The 24,605-nt window shown below is 41.7% G+C and overlaps 2 protein-coding genes across 3 annotated transcripts in view; both read right to left on the bottom strand.

The window, feature by feature from the left end:
- Positions 1-8,916, bottom strand: part of prrc2c (proline-rich coiled-coil 2C) — a 30,463-nt gene extending 21,547 nt beyond the window's left edge. For both annotated transcript variants that reach the window (XM_061238365.1, XM_061238364.1), the window contains exons 1-3: positions 8,530-8,916; positions 2,339-2,509; positions 1,337-1,514 (exon numbers count right to left, since the gene is read on the bottom strand). In XM_061238365.1, the coding sequence (XP_061094349.1) occupies positions 1,337-1,514; positions 2,339-2,453 (293 nt within the window). In that variant the 5' untranslated portion in view covers positions 2,454-2,509; positions 8,530-8,916. The remainder of the gene's footprint in view (positions 1-1,336; positions 1,515-2,338; positions 2,510-8,529) is intronic.
- Positions 8,917-9,204: 288 nt separating this feature from the next.
- LOC133126348 (flavin-containing monooxygenase 5-like) lies at positions 9,205-24,589 on the bottom strand. The gene is made up of 9 exons (XM_061238496.1): positions 24,547-24,589; positions 19,690-19,870; positions 19,057-19,245; positions 18,459-18,624; positions 15,459-15,601; positions 13,429-13,625; positions 12,840-13,195; positions 12,396-12,468; positions 9,205-10,894 (listed from the first exon to the last, which is right to left on the bottom strand). The coding sequence occupies exons 2-9, from the start codon at positions 19,819-19,821 to the stop codon at positions 10,480-10,482; spliced, it is 1,671 nt and encodes a 556-aa protein (XP_061094480.1). The 5' UTR covers positions 19,822-19,870; positions 24,547-24,589; the 3' UTR covers positions 9,205-10,479.
- Positions 24,590-24,605: the final 16 nt, after the last annotated feature.

The following is a 24,605-nucleotide window of genomic DNA, read 5'->3' on the forward strand; positions in this document are numbered from 1 at the left end:
CACCCGCTTCTTTGATTCAACTTTGGCACAGTCACCTTACCCACACAGGATGGCAGGCAATCATCTGGTCAGCCTACTCAAGCTCCCACCTCTACTTTGTATCATTCTCTCCTCGGTCACATTTTGTTGCAACCTTCACAATAAAATCCCCTGCATCCACTTCCTCTAACGTTCATGCTTTTCTCCCATCAATGGAGTCATTTAGTTGGCTTCCTATTGATTCTATGCTGCTCTGCTCTCTAGCTTCGGCTCATAGCATTCTGATTTGAACTTTGTTACATATTATTGTTGCATAACTTGAATTCAAACAAACATTTACATGAGAAAATATATTATTTTACACACAATTCTATGTGTTTAATGTAACATATGTCAACAATGACTATGCATGACTAACTAATAACGATATAGGTAGAAAATGTCCACATTCACTCAGGGACAGTGAATTGTTTTTATTTTATTTTTTTCATTGTTAATAGTTTTTCGGGCTGACGGTGAAAAAAAAAGTTTGTCTGGAGCCCTGCTTAAGGGAGGCCTGAATCACACCCCTGTTGAAGAATAGGACTGGAAAACAAAACCCTGGAAAGTGCAGCGACTAACACTTCCAACACAAGCACTGCAGTCAGCTAGATCAGCTTCCTTCTCTTCTGCTGTAACCCAACCAGACCTTTCAGCTGCTTTTGAAACGGTGAATGGAACATCTCTACTATACTGCCAATATTCAAGCCCTACACCTAGGCCAGATCTCAATGTTCCACAACCACAAAGGGCCGTCCTCTACCCTCCCCATGTGGTCGCTTGTCCTAGTCCCAATGCCTGTACATTCTGGCCCTACAGAGGTAGACCAGAGGTATACCCAAAAGGTGTCAGGGCAGCAGATTCATTGGCTATATTCCAAAGCAGACCGAAAACCCACCTCTCCAGATTGTACCTTGGTCCCTCCTCCCTTGGATTCACACCCCAAAGCACTCCCAGATTTTGTAATAATTCAGGTTTAGGTACTTTTACTTTTAGGTCATATTTTATGGTTTTATGTTTCACTTTATGGACCTAGTCTGTATGCCTTTAGATTTTGTGCCTTAATGATCACAAGTTTCCGCACAGGCCTGGAACTGCTGTTAGCCAGGTCTTGCACTAATGCTCAAAAAAAGACGAATGCACTTGTGTTTCACCGATATTGTAAATCAATCGGGATAAGAGCATCTGCTATATTCATTTAATGCAACGCCACAAACAAACCGTCATATCCAGACAGGTATAGATCTAGTTTTACATTGAGCCCTGCAGTCCTTGATTTAGACCGCATAATTTAAGATGGAGCCGCCGCGCATCTCACCGCTCGTCTCCGGGCTGGTCCTGCCGCGAGGCCCAACCGCTACCGTCCTTGGGTACGATGTTGACGTTGGGATCGTTGCCCTTGTTCTCCGCCTTCAGGCTGGGCAAGTTGGCCGGAGGGGGCATGCGCCGACTGGCAGCAACTTTGCCCAAACTCTGGAGCCCATGTCTGGCAGCCACTACAGGACAACAGCAAGAGTGAAGGTCGCAGCAGTCCAGAGACGCACAAACAAAATCAGGCAAAACCACTTTTTAATGGAGGATCTAGCTGTATACACTGGCACTTAGCGAGATGGGATTTATGCAGATGACTCCACCAAAACTCAGGGTCCCCCTTTGTATGCCTGTATATTTTCCAACTGCAACTGCAAGCCGTGAATTACAACAAGTTTAAACATTTATGTGCAAGTGATCCAACAATGTATATTATATCACATTGTGAGAAATGGTTATGTATATCATGAAAGAATAAATGTTCCATCTCAAATTATTTTTCAATAGTATTATTTGTTGTGTGCCATTTGGTTAATGAATTTTTTATGAAGAGGTTACAGTTTAATTGATTTAATTGTAGACTGATGGGAAATCTGAGAAAATGCCAGTGGACACCTAGTAATTAAACCATTTGCTGAAAGTGAAGAAAAAATAGACAAAAGCTAATTGCAGTAACCATCAGTGACAGTGTTAAAATAATGCAGTAAGACAAACCGATACAGAGTTGTAATAAGAGGAAATTAAGAACCCATTCAGCAACACAGGGGTCCCTCAGGACAAGATTTTAAAACTCATGCTACAACATGCATAACTTCTCAGACACAGAAGTTTAATTCCTCAATCTGAACAGTTGTTAGACCACTCCTTTAAAAATTAATTGTGGATTAACAGAACCAGCATTTAGCCTCCAGCATTCTGCTTCATGCACTAAACATACAACCCCTGAAATCCTAGACAACCATAGGCTAATTTAGCTGTATTTCAGTTGAAAGAGCAGAGCAAAACCTACCTGCAGTTTTTTGGGTCTCCAGTGACTTGCCTTTGTAGGTGTTGAAGAGGCTAAGGGTTGCGTACTTGGTCTTGCCATCCTTTGCCTTGGTGCTCTGCCCTGACTTCTCTGACATTTCGCTGGAAACTCATTGAGTCTGATCCTCCGGCCTCGCCCCTCAGAACCAGCCTCCTGTGAAAGGCAGGGAGAGAGTCAGCCTGCAGCGGTGATGGACCACCACAACTCTCCCACCGCCGTCCCCAATCTGCCCTGCACAACAAGCACTTACCCCCAACACCTAGTCCACGAAGGCTATGAAGCTATGGACACTACCTTATGTAGCTGCCCAGACTTTAGAGTGTCGCTAGCTGTGACACTGCGAGCTGTGATACAACCAGTTGTAACCCATCCACACTATCCAGCTGTGAGGACCCCATCGCAAATTTGCGTATATACCCTCAGTGGCCAACTTACTAGGTACACCTGGTTGTGAATGTATACAGCTGGCTCCTATAGCAGCCCAAGGGGAAATCATGTGACAGCAGCTCAATAGATGAAGCATGCAGACATGCTGAAAAGGTTTAGTTGTTGTTCAACTGAAACATTAGACATTGGCAAGACGTGTGATCTAAGCCACTTTGGTACATGCGGTGGTTCCAGCATCGCAGAAACAGGTGCCCTCCTGGGATTTTCAAACCCTACAGTCTCTAGAGTTGAAAGGAAACAGTGCAATAAATAAAAAACATCCAGAGTCCTGTGGGCAAAAACAGCTTGTAAATGACAGAAGTCAGAGGAGGATGGGCAGACTGATCTCGATTTTTGCTGCAACGTGCAGATGGCAAGGTCAGAATTTGGTGTAAACAAGAGGAATCCATCCGGCCTTACGTCAACAGTGCAGGCTGGCGGTGCTGTAGTAATGGTGTGGGGAATGTTTTCTTGGCACACATTAGGCCCCTTAATACCAATTGAGCATCATTTCAGTATCACAGCATAACTGAGCACGCTGACCATGCATATCCCTTTATGGCCAGTCAAATGGACACTTCCAGCAGGATAATGTGCGGAGTCACAGAGCAGAAGGGATGCACCGTCTCAAGCAGGTTCCATGAACATGACAGTGAGCAGGTCACTCCAACGGCCTGCCCAGTCGCCAGGTCTCAACCCAATAGAGCATGTTTGGGAAGAGGTGAAACAGGAGGTTTGCAGCACGAATGAAAAATCTGCAGAAAGTTGGTGATGCCACTGAGTGAATAATAAGTGAAAACATACAAACGCACGCGTGACTGAGTTGCATTACACACCGCATCCAAAACTCTGCGGGGCACCGAGCGGACGGAGGAACTTCAGAGGTTACACACAGCCTTTGAGCTCGCGTGGGCAGATGGCACTTAAGTGCTGTGGTGCAGTCTGGCAACCTGACAGGAGAACGCTGCGACCTTAAATCACAATGCTCCAAACCAACCAAGCATGTCGGGTTGCCATGGCTACAGTTCCTAATAGAGCGGGATTGACAGTGTCTGGGCCGGAGCATCCCGCACACCACATGGGGGCCCATTCATAATTGATGGTGCAGTGTCGGCGCAGCGGAGCGCAGCCAGTGGGGTTGGGCATCCAGCAGGTCTCCCACAGTGGTGTCGCCGGCACAGGTTATACAGCTACAAAAACGCAACGTGCCACTGCAACGCATCCACAACAATAAGTAAACTGGACTGTCAACAGTTCTTTTATCCAACATTCCCGATTCACTCTCAAGCCGTGGAGGTCACACAGAATAAAAACAGGAAGTCCCCCTTGCTCACCACATCATGGGACTGGTGCACGGCGTCCTGTCCGGCAAGGCCACGGTCTCACCAGCGCCTAGGCAACAGCAGAGCCGCTCAAAGAACGCTGCGGTAACAGCAGAGCCAGAAAACGGTCTCGCCTCCCACTGTCCGAAACGGGCACCCGGCACGTGGGAGACAGAGAGACAGCCAAAGGCAGTGCCTCCCACCCGCCCCCGTAGCAACACGTGCCCCACACCGCCGCCGCGCCACGCCCGAGTCGGCCTCCCCCGCGGGGCAGCGTCCAGAGACCAGGCCCGTCAGCATCAAGCAGGGACGCGGGATGCAGGAACCACACGAGCGACATCTGAACAGGCACACGGTACGGGAGGGAAGCCTCTGGGCGACCCAAGAGCTGGCGCAGAAGAGGCCCCAGCCGGAGAAGCGGTGGGTGTGTGTCCCTGTCGCACTCTGCACTGGGGTGGGGTTTCCCCACACCCGCCCCATTCACTTGATGCTCCTTTAGGTTTGGCTTAGGCCCAATTCCTGCCAGGACATCTGCCTTCCAGATGCACAGCCCTATCAGGGCAGAAGCTGCACACGCGCAGTCCTGTCAAAGTTCGCTCCCAATCCGCATTACTAAAACACAGTTCTTAGGGGCAGCTTAATTATAAAATAAATAATTTCCACGCAAAAAAAAAAAAGCACAACTGCATAATTCATGGACTCGGCTGCAGGGTTGCCCCACCTGGATGCCCACTTCCTCCTCCAGCCTAATTATAATTCAGCCTAAACCTTCAGTACCTCTTCCCAGACACATTTTGACAGCCAAGTTTAAAATGCATTATAAGGTCATGAAAATCTTTCAGTACAAAAAGCAGCCTAAAATAACTTAAAACCAGCAGCTCCCCATGATCTCCCTCAAGATTCCGGGGTACACAGGGGTCAGAGGAGTCTAGTTCCTGAACATTGAAGTACACATGCTGCCTACTATTAACCTGTCGCAATTCACAGTTTTGAATTTGATCGACTCCTAAAAAAGTCATCTGTACTCCAGTGTTTATTCCATAAGGTGTACTTAGAAGTGAGAAGCAGGTACGTTTTTCATCCCAAAGCAATTATCGTTAGCATTCCTTTATTCATACAGCCCATACAACAATATCTATTACTAGTGCGATATTCTGGAATTACTGTGTATAGATAAGAGGTAGAGGCCTGTACAGAAGTGTCATGAACATCACCTCATTATCAGTGCCGTTATCAGTGTTGGCGATCACTCATCAGTGGCTATACGAAATGTACATCAATTTATACAATAATTTTGGGGGGAATATATTGTGACTTCTGTAGTATCAAGGTAGATGGTATTCACTCGAGAATCCAGCAAAGCCTACATTTTCTGTGCAGACTCAGGCTTTTTGGAGTTCACCAGGAAGTTACAGTATATTTTTGATCATGCAGTCATATAAAGCATCATCAATGGCAATCATCACAGGTGAAAGAAATGATTTCAGACTCATCCGACTCATCCCATGAACAGCACTTTGTTAGTGCCAGCTTCACCTCTTAGCCAGATGCTGTAGGGTCCCAAACAACAATTCCTTATCCCCCTATCAATCACAATCCTTAACAACAGTAGGCAGGGATTGGGGGGGGGGGGGGGGGGATAATGTGTACTAAATGTAGAAAATTCATGCAATTTTGTTTAAAAAGGCCTATATGTAATAAGAGCATGATCAATATTTATCCATTACAAATGCAGGCATTGCACTGATGCAGTAACATTGTCTACAAGACAAATTTCAGTTTGGACACAAAGCAAATTCTTGGAATCGGGAAGTTGAAAATTGGTCAGCTGGCCATTCGTGCCAAACGTTACATGCAAACGATATAACATCTGAAAGCTCTACTCAACCAACTCCACATTTTTAGTTGCTACAGACCTATTGATGAGGGGCGCATAGCTCTCGTCTGTACTGCAGAATCCAGGCCATACCACTTAACTCGAGTCCATTGGTGTGCAGTATAAATGGCTATGGTTTCACCCGCATCTAAGGAAAGGTTGGGTTACCCCCACCTTAGAGCTGACCGGTGACTCCTCTGGCTGATTGGCTGTTTGTGATCAACCTGTTCCAGCTGTGCAGTCCTCCAGCATTATAGCTGCCATAGGTTCACTAACAGACCGCAGGGCGGAACAGCTGTGGTCCACTCTCTCCACACAATTAGGAGTTGCATGCTAGTGTGGAACTTCCAAAATACAGAGAAAACTGAATACTGATTTTTTTCCAACCAGCATTACAGATTAGGTAATAATTAACCAAGTAACTGCAATAATTTATCATTAGAATTAATCAGCTCCCCCATACCTTGGCTGTATTCACCGTTTAGTAGGAAAAAAGAAAGGTTTAACTTCTTAACAACAATATTCCATAACATCTTGCAAAGACAATGTGTATTCCTGCCCAAGAAAATCTAGTTTTGCAGTGAATCACTACATGGAAAGAACAGCAGTTGCAAATCCTGCAGGTGTGTTCAATTTTGGGAACCAACTACAGAAGCCTGTAGTATCAACTTTAAATGCAACTGCACAACTGCATTAAGTTGAGAAATTGGTCATTCATGAGATTTAAAAAAAAAAAAGTGACTGATCTCGCCCTTTCAACTTTGGGAACCTAACGTCCACCGTCAGGACATCTGCGCAGCAGTATCTGTATGGTTAATATAAACCTACATTGGCTATATCTTCAGGAGATATCAGATGCATCTAAAGGTAGAAGCTATATGGGATGTCACATTTTCTCTACCAGTCCTCTGCTGGTTCACATGGAAATTTGTACCTTTGCACATTTATTTGGTTAAGCGAAGTAAAGAGGTCTTCATCTGTCCCAGACATGTCTGCCTGTGAACTAAAGGCAGTCTGTCTAGTGCATGGACATCTCAGGCATTTCAACCCTCGGTTAGTAACCTATAGACAAACAAGGGTGGATGACTCAGTGTCGTTACAACAACCTGTATTTTCACTTGCATACATTTATTTTACCTGCTGCATGCTGAAATCACTCGGATATATGTTTAAGTTACAAGGGCCATCACAAACAAGAAGACAATAAGCAGTTGAAAATTGCTCCTATTACATTAAACTTCTGTACATGGCCTAATGACTGATAGAAAACCTCACTTATGACGACAAAAATAATCTCCAGATGTGAATTTGAAATGTGTATAACTAATAGTTGCCCCTGGTGTGACTCGCCGGATGCAGTAACGTTCGGTAACGTGACTACAGCATGTTTCAACATTTAGCAGACTTATTAGCAAGACAACATTTATCAAGAGCGACTTATAAAGATTACAATTAGATCACTGTTAGTTAGCCACTTAATTTAAAATATTGTACGTGTGTGAAACTTTCGTTACATGTTTCTAAATAACATGGAAGGGCCTACAAGTTTCTAAATAAGATGGAAGGGCCTACAAGCGCCAAGATATTAGAAAAGTTGCGCTGAGACGGCATGCGAAGTCGTCTTGGTTTGGTGAGCGACTCAATGTGTCTATTGCAGCTAGCTAATGTTAAAAATAACAGTAGCTAGCAAGCTATTTGGCTAACTATCAAAGTGAAGGTGACACAAACATCGATTGTGCAAGTAGTAGTAATGTTAATTACTGGGTATTAGCAACAACATTGTGCTTCGAGAGAGTGTCGTCGCACGTTTCAAGTAAAACACAACAGCTAAATGTTAGCTACCTAAAAGCTGATTGATATATCATCGTTTGGTAAGCAGCTAGCTAAGTGTAGGTTGCAGGCTTTCATAAAACAAACGAATTAGCTTATGTTAGCTAACGTTACATTAAATAGTTCGACACGAGCACCATCGCCACGGCTGATTTTTTCCCCCAGACACGTTCCCTTGTGCACAGCACGAAAGCATCTGATGATAATTTGGGCATTGTGCTGCAATAACCAATGTGCAGTTGCCCCCGATCGACTAGACTGGGCAAACTGATGATGTTTCAATGGACCAGTTTAGGCAGACTGGGTGGGTCAGAGAGGCCCGATGGCCTTAAAAGCCCTAGACACGCTGGAGGAAGCGAACTATACTGCACGCTAATGTTAGCAGCTAGTCAGCTACATTCTGCGGTAACTGGTCAGCTCGAAGCTGTGTTATTAACGCCAACTCATTGCCTTCCGTGTCTGATCAGACAGTGTATAACGTTACAGCTAACGTTAACAAACAAACGTTAGTTAACGTTAGATATCAAATTTGACTAACAACTGCCTGCGAACTACTTTAGACAGACCCTCCAGACTCCACACCTTTCTCCCGTCGCCCCTGCTCACAATCACGCACAGCTCCATCACCGTGGACCTATTTTGTCTGGACGCTTACCTCCTGCATTAGTTCCATATTTTCTGTACCACCAAATTCGAACGTCATTTGCAGCACAACCTACCTGTCTCCGCCGGTCCCTTCTCTAACTTGTGTCCTTTCCGAGCCGGTCCAGGCGCTTGTTTCGGCCCTCGTCCCTTGTTGTGTGAACGGCCGGCAGATTACAAAAGCTAACAAGCTAGCGACTCGGCTAGCAGCCTACTACTTGCTAGCGCTTCTCTATTGCCGGGGCCCTATTACCGAGCTATCTTTGCGCTCTTTGGGCGCCCTGTGTGCGTTGGTCGATATTAAATTATCGGTATGTATCTGACCCTCGTCTCCGGCGTTTCGTTTTGCTTTTTTGCCCCGTTGTCTTGTGAGAGACTGAGCGGCTGTAACTAGTTGAGTGAGGCCCCGCTCGCGCCGCGGCCTGTCGCACAATCAAAGATGGCAGACCGCCAATCCTAGGTTTCCTAACGTCATCGCGTTCAGACGACGGCGGCTGCGGGGCGTCATTTTTTTAAACGCTCACAAAGCCTAAAATGTTGGTAGCCTACCTGGGACTCCATCCTAGGCTAGGAGCAAACAAATTTAACTCTGTTGGAACGAAATATTACTCAGTGAAACTCTTGGTTTATCTGCTGAGGACGAATTAGGTGGCTAATTCTGAGCAGGTATGTATGAGTATGAACATCCAAAACTGAAGGTTATTAATAATGAGGTAAAAACTGTATTGTATATAGTAATAAAGATACTTAGCTTGTTTGGTAATTCAATTTATTGCAATTGTACAGCATGTAAAACAATTGTATATAGCTCATATGGATACACTCAGTGAGCACTTTATTAGGTAGACCTGTAAATTAGCTTGTTAATGCAAATATTGAATCAGCCAATCATGTGGATGCAACTAAATGCATAAAATCATGTAGACATGGTCAAGAGGTGCAGCTGCTTTTCAGACCAAATCTCAGAATGGCGAATAAATGAGATCTAAGTGACATTGAGAGGTCAGAGGAGAAGGGCCAGACTCGTCAAAGCCGACAGGATGGCGACAGTAATGCAAATAACCATGCATTACTACTGTGGCATGCAGAAGAGCATCTCTGAACACACAAAACATCAAACCTCTCTAAGTGGATAGACTACAGCAGCAGAAGTAAAAAAATAAGTCTAATAAAAACCTAATAGAGTGCTCTGAGAGTGTATACTTACACCCAAAGCATTATTGCAATGACTTGCATACACCTGCAGATGTCACTGTGGAACTGAAGGATTGAGTGCCTCCCCATGGCTCCATTTCGAAGCAATTATGGTTGGAAATGTGTCATTCTTCATCTATAATTATGGGAAAAAAGAAAGAACTGGGTTCCCTCTTATGTGGCAGCCTTATTTGATTTTATGTTAAACCATATGCTCATCCAGCTTAGTACAGTGCTGGGCTCAAAAGTGCACAAATGTAAAGAAGGAAGCCTGCACTGCTCATTATACACCTTTACTGTAGACAGTGTTTTGATCCCAGTGGATCTTTGGCAGGTCTAAACAGATCACGTGCTACCACACTCGTACATATGCTGTGTGCAGGGCCTCCACACAGAGAGGCCCCGGCCGACGGGGATTCGAACCCAGGACTACCCACTGCACCATCCAATGCCACCATTGACAATACCAGTATACTCTATATATATCCAGCTGCATAAATGGATAGCGTGTTAGAAAATGCAAAAGCTTTGCAGGTTACTCTGGATACGAGTGTCAGCTAAATGCCTGCAATGTAATAATCACCGCCCCATAGCACTCCCTCCTTTTGCACCAATTTAGGTTATGGTAGTTTTATGTTATGGTAGTTTCTCTTATCAGGACTTAACATGGCTGTAGTCTGTATGTAATTACAATTTGTACTTTGGCTCTTGGTTGGTATAGTTAACTTGATCTATATTGCAAGCATATCTTCATGATGAGTATATTGACTCATATTTCAGTAAATGATTGTAAGTAATTCATCTTTAGAGGAGAAATCCATCACAACAGTCCATCAAGGGACAGAAAAGTACATCCTCCAGCTGTCCAGGACGGTGGCATAGCCGTGCATTAAAGTGGGGTTGTTCCGGTTAATGTAGAGAAGTGCAATCGCCAGCGGAATGCCAGACACAGCGAGCCAAAGCCACCCGGTGGAAGAGCGCACAGGCTCTACGATAGGCCGTGTCTTCATGGGTTTGGCAACCCGCTCCCACTGTGTGAGGATGGCCTGGCGAGCCCCTGCCCACTGTCCCGGTCCACACAGCCGATACTGGTACGGGGTGCAGGGACCCAGCAGCACATTCAGACCCAGACGAGGGTCTCGCAGCAGCAGGCCAAGGAAGTTGGGCTTTACTCCCACCTGCTTCGCCAGCTCGTCCATGAAAGTGATGTAATCCACTTGAATGGTATGCCTCTGGGAAGTCGCGTACCTAAAAGCGGAGCACATTGAAACCATACGGACAATGAAATCCAAACTGGAGAGAACGGTATGTACTGCAAATAAAGAACAGATGCGAAACATCAGTGAAGTTTCCAGAATATCTCAGCACCGGAAATACCACTCGCTCACATGCTCGCTGCAGCCAGAACCCCAGCTCATCCCTCGTGTGTTTATGAGGGGAAGAGAATCAATGCGAATTTCATCACACCTAAACTGATTTCACTCAATTTAATACAAAACAAAGGAGCTCATCTTATTACTCATACTTGTTATCCATACTTACAGTCAGGTCCATAAATATTGGGACATCGACACAATTCCCATCTTTTTGGCTCTACACCACCACAATGGATTTGAAATGAAACAAACAAGATGTGCTTTAACTGCAGACTTTCAGCTTTAATGTGAGGATATTTACATCCAAATCAGGTGAACGGTGTAGGAATTACAACAGTTTGTATATGTGCCTCCCACTTTTTAAGGGACAAAAAGTAATGGGACAAACTAACAATCATAAATCAAATTTTCACTTTTTAATACTTGGTTGCAAATCCTTTGCGGTCAATTACAGCTTTTTTTAGATGTTGTTTGGCAAACTCTAATCTGGTCTTCGTGTTTTTGAGGCTCACCAATGGTTTACATCTTGTGGTGAACCCTCTGTATTCACTCTGGTGAAGTCTTCTCTTGATTGTTGACTTTGACACACCTACCTCCTGGAGAGTGTTCTTGATCTGGCCAACTGTTGTGAAGGGGTTTTTCTTCACCAGGGAAATAATTCTTCTGTCATCCACCACAGTTGTTTTCCGTGGTCTTCAGGGTCTTTTGGTGTTGCTGAGCTCACCGGTGCGTTCTTTCTTTTTAAGAATGTTCCAAACAGTTGATTTGGCCACACCTAATGTTTTTGCTATCTCTCTGATGGGTTATGCCCATCAGCCTAATGATGGCTTGGTTCACTGATAGTGACAGCTCTTTGGATCACATTTTGAGAGTTGGCAGCAACAGATTCCAAATGCAAATAGCATACTTGAAATGAACTCTAGACCTTTTATCTGCTCCTCGTAAATGAGATAATGAGGGAATAATACACACATGGCCATGGAACAGCTGAGCAGCCAATTGTCCCATTACTTTTGGTCCCTTAAAAAGTGGGAGGCACATATAGAAACTGTTGTAATTCCTACACCGTTCACCTGATTTGGATGTAAATACCCTCAAATTAAAGCTGAATGTCTGCAGTTAAAGCATATCTTGTTCGTTTAATTTCAAATCCATTGTGGTAGTGTATAGAGCCAAAAAGAGGAGAATTGTGTCAATGTCCCAATATTTATGGACCTGACTGTATCTCCCATTTCTCCCCTCGCATGACTAATCCTTAAGTCATTTCTCATATATTTTCTTGAGCACAATGTGAACACCAAACCTGAATAGTATGAGACAAAGTATGCAGGTATTTAAAGGAAAAACAAATGAAGTTCAAATATGTATTCGACCTCTTGGCCATCGCTTCTGCCTTCATATTTATATCCTCCAACATGACATCCATGGATGGCAACTTGTTCAACCCTGGGAACACAACATACACAGTGTCAACCAAAACCAGACAAAAACGAATGACACTACATTTATAATCTTGCAAACAATAATATATCAACAGACTCCATTAATCTGTTTTAATCAAAATCAAAATTTATTTTAATTTGACTATTCTCTGGTGATTATTATGATTTGTGAATCCTTACCTGATTTTAATGTTAAATACGTTGAGTATTGTAGTCATATTGAATTGAAAAAAACTGTGCAGTATATTATCAATAATTAAATATAATGAATATTTTTAATGGGTGCTGTGGACTTGCAACACTGGCCAGAGAATGAAAAGACATTTTCAACACCGCTCCCAACACCAGAAACGAGCATGAGAAAGGGACTCGTACCTTTGAAGACACGTGTAGCCCAGCGTGCCTGCATCTCAGATATGGGCATGATGGCACCCAGTGGCTGGACCAGACCAATAATGGCCAATGTGTGGTGCTCAAGTGCAGGAGGGTACATGTACTTGTAAAGTGAGGTCTTGTTTTTAGTGACATTGAGCACAGATGAGGAAAGGAAAGGGAAAGAGAAGGTGTAGCCAGTGGCAAAGACCACGAGGTCGATGTCCTCTTCCACAGTGCCATCCTCAAACACCACACTAGAGCCCTGGAACTTGCTTATGTTGGGCTTCACACACACTGTACCGGAGATAATACGGTTGGGCAGCTCGTCATTCAAAGTGGGATGCTGGCTCATCAGTCTGGAAAGAGGAGTGGGTAGTGAAAATTAACAGTGCCATCTTTACACCACAGGTTTTACGCTAAGTACTGTGACTCAGTTTTGCTCAAGTGCTTGAAAAAAGGAACTGTTCAATTAAATTAAACTGCTCAGTCTTACAAAAGTACAGATTTTGTGAGACAAACATTCCTTGTACAAGTCATTCCATTGCATGCATTTTAACTGGGGAAAGGTGTAAAATGCACGAAAATGTACCTGTGTTCGGGTTGCAGAGAGTAGAGTTTGTGGTTGAAGCGGGAGTTCAGTCTATTCTCTCCTAATCGGCAGAAAAGGCTGGATGGCAGGATTCCCCGCACTAGCTTTAGCACCCTGTCAAAATGAAGATCTGCCGGAATACCTTCTTTTCCCACACGGTTCAAGATCCATGCTCCCCGCCGTGTGCTGAGGAACAGCTGGGAGGAGGAGAGAGAGGTCTGAGGATGGGCAAAGGCTCCTATGCCTATCCAGCTCAGTGCATTTTCCTGCATGTATAACCTGGTAGCCCCACCCAGGCTCACCTTGAGCAGCTCTACTGAAGTAAAACATCTGTTCACAACCTTATTTCACATCCTTTAGTAATATCGGCACTGTAGATTAGTAAGACCGAAGTCACATATTTGCTTACAGGTCCCTTATCAGGAACATTACGTTTTAATCAGAAGTACAGTACTGTGCACCTTAGACTTTATTACATACACACACACACACATATATATATATAAATGTTTATTTTTTGTGTGTGTGTTATTATAAAAGAACACATGAGATTTCCAAATATTTTCCAAAAGATTTAATTTTACAGAGACATTTTTGTATTTAATAAAACATATTACTGTAAGGAATTGACTACTTTTTATGTAAAAACGTGATCAAGGCTGTCTGAGATCAGAAGCAAGGAGCCAACCAAAGTCTGCAGAAGAACTGTGGCAAGTTCTCCAACATGCTTGGAACAACTTCCCTGCTGATTGTTTTTCTGCAGGACAGCGTTGGCTATCTCAGAGAAGTGATGCAGTTTTAACGCCGAAGGGTGGTCACAAAAAATATTGATTTGATTCAGTTGAACTATTCTGCCAAATTACTGAAATGTAATGTAAAATGTACAGTACGTTTATTTAGGACCTTTCATTGAATTATTTTTGAAAGAATCTTATCTGTACAGAATGTTATGCAGGTGCCTTTTGCACACAGTACTGTATTTTGTATGGAAGTATAGCCACGCCAATGTAACATAATTTTTCATTTGACGCTGGTCAGTCTTTACAGAGCCAGCCATTACACTGAACTGGAATGTAGCTATGTTAGCTTGCTGTGTAACACCAGAGAGGAAGAGGCTGAAGTAACACCCATTTCTTTTTGCCCCTGCCTACACAGTTTGACTGACTGGTCTTTTGACTTTGAAAATGCAAATTCGATTAGATTTTTGGCGTGACCGTGTGAAAATTATAATGCAAAAGGAAACAATGCTATTTAATTTGATTTATGTCACTCTTGCACCACGAAAACATGAATATTAAATGGCCAATTGAATTATTATTTGATTTCGGATAATGTCCATAATGTCATGGACAATGCGGTTACAATAATGGACAATACAATAATTCAAAATGTGGTTTTTAATTTAAATTATGACAGTTTTGTCGAAGAGGATGAGAAAACGGAATGCGGAATGCATTAAAATTTTTGCATTAAAATTTTATATTGTCTCAAAGTGCGTACAAATGCAAAGGAGACTTTTGTAAATGCAAAGCAGGCTTTTTATTTTAATTATGACACGGTTTTAATGCACATGGAATGAAAATTAAATGGAATTACCAATGTGCATTTGCATGAATATGCTTCCATAATATTTTGCCCTAAACACAAAATCTGCATTTTGACACGTTTCATTACATTATATTATTGGCATTTGGCAGATGCTCTTATCCAGAGCGACATACAGTTCATTAGACTAAGCAGGAGACAATCATCCCCTGGAGCAATGCAGGGTTAAGGGCCTTGCTCAAGGGCCCAACGGCTGTGCGGATCTTATCGTGCCTACACCGGGGATCGAACCGGCGGCCTTGCGGGTCCCAGTCATTTACCTTAACCACTACGCTACAGGCCACCTCCCACTTCATGAAACTTGAGGAGCTCACAATGCAATAACATTTGTCCGCTGTGATTGTCAGTTTATAGCAGAAATGAAAGTTGCCACTGATAAACACGATCAGGATGAACCAGTTTTATGAATAATGTTTAAAATATACCTGCTTGGTCATTCTGCTGAGCTCCACAGCAATGTCCCCACCAGAGTTCCCAATCCCAAGCACAACCGCTCTCTTCCCTCGCCACTCCTCTGGGGTTTTGTACTCACGACTGTGGAAGTACTTCCCCTTAAACGTCTCTATACCTAAGAGAACATAGAATCTTGTTTGTAGTCGTTTGCAATGGCATGAAAACCCTTGAACAAAATAGAACTAGAAAACACCTGGATCACAAAATGATATTTTTATCAACTCATAAATACAGCAATGATAAAGTAATTTCTTTCACTGGCTAATGCAAAAACTGAAAAGCAGTATTATGCTGCTTGCAAAAGTAATCAATCCCCACACATTGATACTTACTAGAGCCACCATTTACTGCAACAACAGCATTAAGTCTTTTGGGGTCTTTTTGTTTTGGAGTAATTTTGCACATTTCCTATAGCAATTTGCTCTAATTTGTTCAGTTTGGTTGGATAACACTTATGGACGGCAGTTTTCAAAAAATGCCACAGATTCATGCCAGACAATGGCCTTCTTATCAAGATTTTGACTGGGCTATAATAGAACATTAACCTTTTTTGTTCTTGCGTCACACCACTGTTGATTTTGGCTTGTGCTTGGGATCACTGTCCTTATGAAAGGTGAAATTTATCCCAAGCTTCAGCTATGGTATCTCCCAAGTGTCACCACAGCATGATGCTTCCACCCCCATACTTCACAGCGCCGTGTTTGTACAAGGCCCCACATAGAGCCTTTTTCGCCAAAGTTCAAATTGTTATCTTGGTTGCTTGTGAACAAAGAACCCTTTCCCTCTTAGCTGGGCTACGCTCATGTCTTCTGGCAGAGCTGTGCAGAACCGGAACAAAGCTCTTGATATTGTAGGTATACCTTTACTCAACTTTCAAAAATGACATGGACCAGAACATCAATATTTAATTTGTAATTCATTAAAATGTGAAAATTAATCAAGGGTCTAAATACACTATATGTCATTGGAAAAGGACATATTACCCAGGTAGTGTGCTAGTGCTTTTATCCCTGCAATGGCCCAGTTTTTGAATTGATTTTAAAATTGTTGGTTTTTAAAAAGCAGACAGAACACTTAGATCAGCCACAATTAGACTTGTATGTCTCTCAAAGGCTCAAAAAATACTATAAACTAAAGAAAAGTTACATCAGTTATTGACATAAGCTTTATTTTCCAACACGTGTAAAGCAGTGTGCTTTATTAAAGGAACCCATGGATCAGCATTCTCTTCCTGTTTTTAAAATGCCCACAAAATGTTCATAAAGAGCAGTGATATAGGTTTATTGAAAAGTCCCTAACCCCTCTCCCTCCTGTGGTCAGCTCTCTGTGCTAACACCAAAAAACTGACATAATAAAACCGCAAAACAGCAATGACAGCTAGCAAGAACAGCAGTTTCATTGCAATTCTTGATACCATTTCTTTAATATACAAATCTGAAGTTGCATGAATAAACACAAAACATTTTTTTCGTAATCTGTCCATTTTCGACCAACTATGTTTTTGCCGGGACTATACCTAAGCAAATGCAGTCTTAAACTACTAGTTATTGTTGCATAAATGCAATGCTATTTCAGTACCAATCTAATGTAAAACATGGCAAGCTTCTTGTATGGGGGTTCCTACCCTTTCCAACAAGGTATAATAGGTCATATTCGGGCAACGGACAGTTTAGGAATATCGCTGCGTTCGGATTGCAGAATGAATATACAGACGTGTGTCATTTGGACTTGCTATAGACAATTGCTATAGCCTGTAATTGTACTGGCTAAGGGTAACCTAATCTTTAAATTAAGTTCTATTTTAAATGTGATGCAGATTTGTTGGAAAGCGTAAGGTTGAGTGATCGTTTTTGGAGACCTTTTTGAGCACTTTGGGCATGCTGTATAAAAACATACTCTCATTTGTGAATAAAATACATGTGAAGGTAAATTTTCTTTACATTTTGTATTTTAAAAAAAACTATTTTAATAGAAAAATATGCTTTTCTGATCATTCATGTGTCTGGACAAAAAGATATGCAGATGTTTTGTATTTGGAGCGATTCGGATGACATTTGAGGGCAGTTCTGGGAAAACTCATGTAGAATTTGAATGCCTGTCGATATCTATACCATATTTTCTACACAAGTTTACATCAAGATTGTGCACAAATATAATGTAGTTCTGGGTTGGTCCTTTACTTAGAAATATATATGTCAAATTTCTGAATGGTACAAATTATAATTTAACTATTTAACTGTTTGTGCAGTAAACAGTATTTGAGATATTGACACTTTTATAGGACTAATACAAAATAGGTGGAAATTACCCTCTAAGCGGGGCAAAGTGGAAAGGGTTCACGTTTCCGTTAATTATGTGAAAACATACGTCATGTCACGTGGGAAACTGTGTTACAAATAGCTCAGAAAAATAGCAGTAAATCTCTAAAATATGTATACTTCTACCAAAATTGCAATTGTTTTACTTTAATCAGTGCGGAACACAAATGATAAGCTCCAGAATGATATGAAAACCTCAAAAACATGAAAAACACTACTTTATATCATGTCAAGATCAAAATATGTTTCTGTGATCTTGAGTTAACGGGACAAAATTTAATACAGATTACATAGCCTCTATGTACTTCCATATGCCCCTGATTGCAAGGCAAACTGTCAACAGTAAAAGCATAAAAATACACTCCTCCCAATGTGCAGTCAAGGTAACAGTGATTGCTATTACAACCCTATACTCCCTACATTTGACACAAATAATACACTGTGTACACAATTAGCATTTGACAAGACAAACTGCCTTGTATTTGAGAGATAAGAATATTTGGTCAGCTTTTTGAGCAGCAAAATAAAGTACAAAGTTTAAACTGAATATAATTTCTCTCCACACTTGCCCCACATAATATATAACATGGCATGTACAAAGGGCAACACCACTTTTTTTTCTTTTCTTTTTAGAAATAGTAAAGTTGGGTTTACCAGGAAAGTCTTTTGCGGGCATGTTGGGGAGAGCATGGTGTCCTATGCATACCATCACAGCATCAAAGATGTGCTTCTCCTTATGTCCCTCTCTGTTCTCAGTCACAAGCTCCCATCGCCCTGACTGAGAGAAGTCAGGCCTCTGATTGACACTGTGGACATAGGTCTGAAACAAATATAGCGAGAAGTCAGACCTCTTCACAGCTGTTTTGTTACAGTGTTACTTAGTTTTCACATTGACATCAGGAAGAGGCTCTAAATATTATGTTTCATGCCAATGAAATCGCACTGGACTGCACAGTCATGACAGTGATGTGATCATACCACAGTCATTACAGTGATGTGATCATACCACAGTCATTACAGTAATGTGATCATACCAGTCATTACAGCGATGTGATCATACCACAGTCATTACAGTGATGTGATCATACCAGTCATTACAGCGATGTGATCATACCACAGTCATTACAGTGATGTGGTCGCACCACAGTCATTACAGTGATGTGATCATACCAGTCATTACAGCGATGTGATCATACCACAGTCATTACAGTGATGTGGTCGCACCACAGTCATTACAGTGATGTGATCGTACCTGGAAGCGGATATAAGGAGTGAGCTGGAAGTTCTCTGCATACATGCGGAAGTAGTCCATGATCAGGGCGTTGTGCATATAGTTTGGGAATTCAGCGGGGATGGGAAAATCACTGAAACACATCATCTCCTTTGAGGTATTGATGATAACAGAGTGGTAGATGCTAGCCCGGTCTGTTTCAGGATTATCCTGAAGATGAGAAAAGAAGAATGTGAAGAAAGGTGAGGCCAGAATGAAAACTTGCAGACTTATGCTCCAAAGGTATCGAGGGCTCCAGAATTATTGGCGTCCTTGATAAAAATGAAGAATAACATAACAGATAATAATCTATACTGTATGTTATGTTCAGACATATGGGACAACTATATACTTTTATTTCAATGTTTTTTATTAAGTAATCCATAGGTGTCTCAATTATTCTGTATAAAGATCACCATCAGTTCATTTCTGCACACACATAGCCTACATATTTGCCTTATTTGGGGGCAAGGAAAGTATATCTTGCCTCAAAGTAGACAGCAATCTCACTGTGTCACTGTTGACAATATGGGAAGGTTTTATGACACAGGTTTGCGTTTGCACACAGCTCCTGCATATACAATATGCGCAACTTTGAAAAATTGCTGATCTCACCTTGAACCTCCACAGTCCCCCAATGTCATCGCTGCTCTCAAAGCAGACGGGCTCCAGCCCCTCATCCAGGCAGCACTTGATACTGGTCAATCCTGAGGCTCCTGCCCCAATCACTGCTACACGGCGGGCCATGGTGTCTCTTGGGTTTGAGAATTGTTTTGTCTCAGCCGCTTCTCACTAACTGTGAAGAGGATAGGCTTGTATGGGAAAATTGGTAAGAAACTTTTCTTTGCCTATTGCATGAAAAAATACAATCAAATATATGTTCCGAGAATGTTTATATTCCTCCAAGATTACACAAAAAGGATGTAGGGGAGACCACGACACCAAACACTTTTAGGTTTTCACTTAATTTAAAAATACAAAAGTATTGGAACAGCAAGTCCATTTCCTTTGTTTTTGCAATACACTGAATACACTTGGGTTTGAGATAAAAACATGAACACCAGACAAGAATTTCAGCTTTTATTTCCTGGGATTGTCACCTAGATGTGTTAAATTACTTGTGTTAAACATCCCACCTTTGGTGTCAGACCACCCAATTTTTAGGTGAGCAAAAGTATTGGATCAGAGAGTATTTAAGTAAATAACACTTAATATTTGGCAGCATATCCCTTGCTTGCAATAACTGCATGAAGCCGGCAACCCAATGACATCACCAAACTGTTCATTCTTCTTTTGTGATGCTTTTCCAGGCTTTTACTGCAGCCTCTTTCAGTTGTTGTTTGTCTGTTACATCTGAAACCCTGACTACCTGGTAGCATTTTAGTCTCTCTCTTTTTTTTTTTTTTAATGGGTTAATTACCATTATATTTTGATTCTCAGAGAGACAGACTCTTCATGTGTGTTTTGTTTCAGCCTGCCTGATTAATGCAAGTCATCAATTGTGAAAGTTCCTTGTTCTCCTTCTTGGCCTCTATTTGAAAGGAAACCGCTGCCCTCCCGGTCAGGAATTTTACACCCTGACTGCGGTAATCTGCTGAGGGAACCCATGGCTCAAAAATACCAATTTATGTTGCTTTCTGTATTTTCATGTTGTACAGTTGTGTTCAAAATAATAGCAGTCCAACATGACTTACCAGATCAATCACTGTTTTTGGAAGAAAATATATTACTACATGGCAAATAATGTACCAGTAGGTGTAGTAGAGTCATAGAAAACCAACAGACCCAACATTCATGATACACATGCTCCTGAGTCTGTGTAATTGAATAATTAATTGAAAGAGGCGTGTTCAAAATAATAGCAGTGTGGAGATCAATTAGTGAGGTCATTCATTCTGTGAAAAAACAGGTGTGAATCAGGTGGCCCTTATTTAAGGATGAAGCCAGCACATGTTTGCATGCATTTTTCTCTGAAAACCTGAGAAAAATGGGTCGTTCCAGACATTGTTCAAAAGAACAGCGTACTTTGATTAAAATGTTGATTGGAGAGGGAAAAAAACGTATAAAGAAGTGCAGAAAATAATAGGCTGCTCGGCTAAAATGATCTCCAATGCTTTAAAATGGAAAGCAAAACCAGAGAGACGTGGAAGAAAACTAAAGACTACCATTCGAATGGATCGAAGAATAGCCAGAATGGCAAAGACTCAGCCAATGATCAGCTCCAGGGTGATCAAAGACAGTCTGAAGTTACCGGTGAGTACTGTGACAATTAGAAGACGCCTGTCTGAAGCTAATCTATCAGCAAGAAGCCCCCGCAAAGTCCCACTGTTAAAAAAAGACACGTGCTGAAGAGGATACAATTTGCCAAAGAACACATCAACTGGCCTAAAGAGAAATGGAGAAATGGAGAAACATTTTGTCAACTGATGAAAGTAAGATTGTTCTTTTTGGGTCCAAGGGGCGCAGGCAGTTTGTCAGACCACCACCAAACACTGAATTCAAGCCACAGTACACTCTGAAGACAGTGAAGCATGGTGGTGCAAGCATCATGATATGGGGATGTTTCTCTTACTATGGTGTCGGGCCTATTTATCGCATACAAGGGATCATGGATCAGTTTGCCTACATCAAAATACTTGAAGAGGTCATGTTGCCTTATGCCGAAGAGGAAATGCCCTTGAAATGGGTGTTTCAACAAGACAACGACCCCAAACACACCAGTAAGCGAGCAGCATCTTGGTGCCAGACCAACAAAATTAAAGTTATGGAGTGGCCAGCCCAATCCCCGAACCTTAATCCGTTTGAAAACTTGTGGGGTGACATCAAAAATGCTGTTTCTGAGGCAAAACCAAGAAATGCAGAGGAATTGTGGAATGTTGTGAAATCATCCTGGGCTGAAATGCCTGTTCATAGGTGCCAGAAGTCGATTCCATGCAACACAGATGTGAAGCAGTTCTCAGGAACCGTGGTTATTCAACTAAATATTAGTTTAGTGATTCACAGGAATGATAAATCCTGAAGATTTTTCAGTTTATACAGTAAATATTTGAGTTTGTAAAGAAATGCAGACACTGCTATTTTTTTGAATGGCCCAATATTCATTTTTCTTCATTTTCTGTAAAGTAATTAAAAAAATTTTTCTTCATGTTTTGATTTACGATATAATGTGCAGTGTTCCCAATGCATCGAAATAAAAACTATTACAAGGATTTTGAGCTTTATTCACGTTTTTAAACACACTGCTATTATTTTGAACACAACTGTATATGTTAGTGGGAAAATTGGTTTTTATTGTGTATGGCATTATGCATAAGTGTGCCTCCCTACAGACCCCCAAAATGAAACAGACTGTGTTTACCATGTTGACACAGGGTCAGCAAGGTTTGATAAAGAGACAGTGTTCACCAATACAGGATGGGTACTGAATACAGATATTAAAATACCAGAAATAAGGTCATGCAAGTTACCTGTGAGATCATTTTGTTTGTTACACAATTAATTAATGGTTATGAGTAGTAATGAGTAGCAAGTGGGTGAACCTAGTTAAGCTCTCCAGCCAGCTCAAAAAGGCTACGTGCATGGAAAGACCTTTAACAAGCCATATATAGATTTGTTTCAGCACTTCACTAAATCACCACATCTGTTGTTCACTGTGTGCCAAGTTGCCTTCCACAGTTTATATTGTTAGAAAGTTTATGACTGTGTGACTGCTGTATTTAACAAGTTTAATCTCGATCTTGAAATGGAAAATTCTTTTTGGCCTGAGTTCATATTTGTCTGAGAATCCCTACTCCCCTATCTACACATCAGATGAAAACCCAACGGCCCAGTGAAACGTGTGGTTCACCTATTGGACAGACGTTTCTCAATCATATGCGATTCCCCTGTGCAGGCCAGTGTTCCGTGGCACTTTCAATACTTCTCTGTCTGTTACCCTCTCTGCTTTCTCTCAAGTATCTTCATTATGAGGCACAAACAAAGCATACAATGAAAACAATACTTGCATACAATGAGACAATACTATACATCCTGTTTTTACAGTATGGAGGGTAAACATAAAACCTATAAAACTACCTCATGTCCCTCTCCCACCCTTATACAAATGCCAAATAACCGATGACACACTTACATTAAAAAAAGGCTAGAAAAGAAAAGGACATGCTATAGACATTATATTAGTACTAGGTCCCATGATTTTGAACAATAAAAAGCAATCTAGCCCACATCCACGGAGGGAAGGGAGTTATCATAGGACAGGATAGGGTCCCATAGTTTAAAAAGATTATCAGAAGTTTATATTTAATTTTTTTCTAGCTGGAAGAAGCTGTGTCCAAAACAGCCTCCTAACTAGTTTGGCCTCAAAATATGTCTAATAAACATACTGCCTACTTTACTGCATGTGCTCCGTAATGCAGACCATGTGCACACTGGATGAGAAAGCTGTTAATTAGGCGAAATTCAAAATCCACACAGAAATGGTTCCGTGACAACAAAATCTATGTTTTGAACTGAAGAGGGCAGTTGATAAGTGCAAACCCAAGAATGTGAAGGATCATGCAAAGATCTGCATAGGGAAAGCCCTCCATCCTTTGAGTTTATCCAAGTAATCATATTGCTGTTTTTTCTTTTGTTGTTTTTTTGTGCTAGTCAGGTGTGCCAATAATTCTGGAGCCCACTGTATCCTTCTTACCTCCAGACTGGCAACTCTCAAATCGAACTTACCTAATTTAAAAAAAAGTTTGTGTAAACTTTGAGATTCTCATATTCCACACGGACCTTCATCTCCCTTATCATTCACACTACTGTCAATTTACTTTATGTGCAGTGAGGTCCCGCCCTATGGCAACACACTCGTCAATACAAACATCACGCTAAAATGTATTCTAATTGAACTCGAAAAAACATCTTAACAAGAACGGGAGGGTCTTTGTTGCTGTTATTGTATCACTTTGTCTTATCGAACTGTTATTTACGAACAAAACAAAACAAAAAAAATCTCGCTGCAAGGGGTGAAATTGCTAAAAATGTATATACACAAAAAAATATATAAAAATGCAATAAACGTTTAAAGAAAAAGCTGCAGCTTTCTTTTGTATTAAACCGATAATTGGACTGCAAGTCGCCAAGCCCACAGGAGCCGAAGACTCACGAAATGGTTGCCTTAGCTACTATAGGAGACATTTCCTCTCAGAACGTCTCCTATGACGAACAGTGACCACCTTAACTAAAACACTTTTAATCGACTAGCAAATCTTTTTTTCCCCCTTAATTCTGGCAATTGAAAACACCCAGTGATTGTTACTTCTTAAAAACACAAACGGTAAAACTGAAAGTATACGTCAGTAGTTAACGTCAACTCTCCAGTTAGTCATGAAGTATCTGCAGAAGATCTGACATTGCACTTCCTCGTGTGTAAATCTGAGCATGTCTAGTGCACATATGCCTGTACGACTCAGGAAAAGTACTACTTACTAGCAAGTGGTGTACTCTGTCAACCTCGTCCTCTAAAGGCAAGATCTAAAATCAAGGTG

The sequence above is a fragment of the Conger conger genome, chromosome 4, assembly GCF_963514075.1.
Source record: "Conger conger chromosome 4, fConCon1.1, whole genome shotgun sequence".
In the NCBI taxonomy this organism is placed as follows: domain Eukaryota; kingdom Metazoa; phylum Chordata; class Actinopteri; order Anguilliformes; family Congridae; genus Conger; species Conger conger.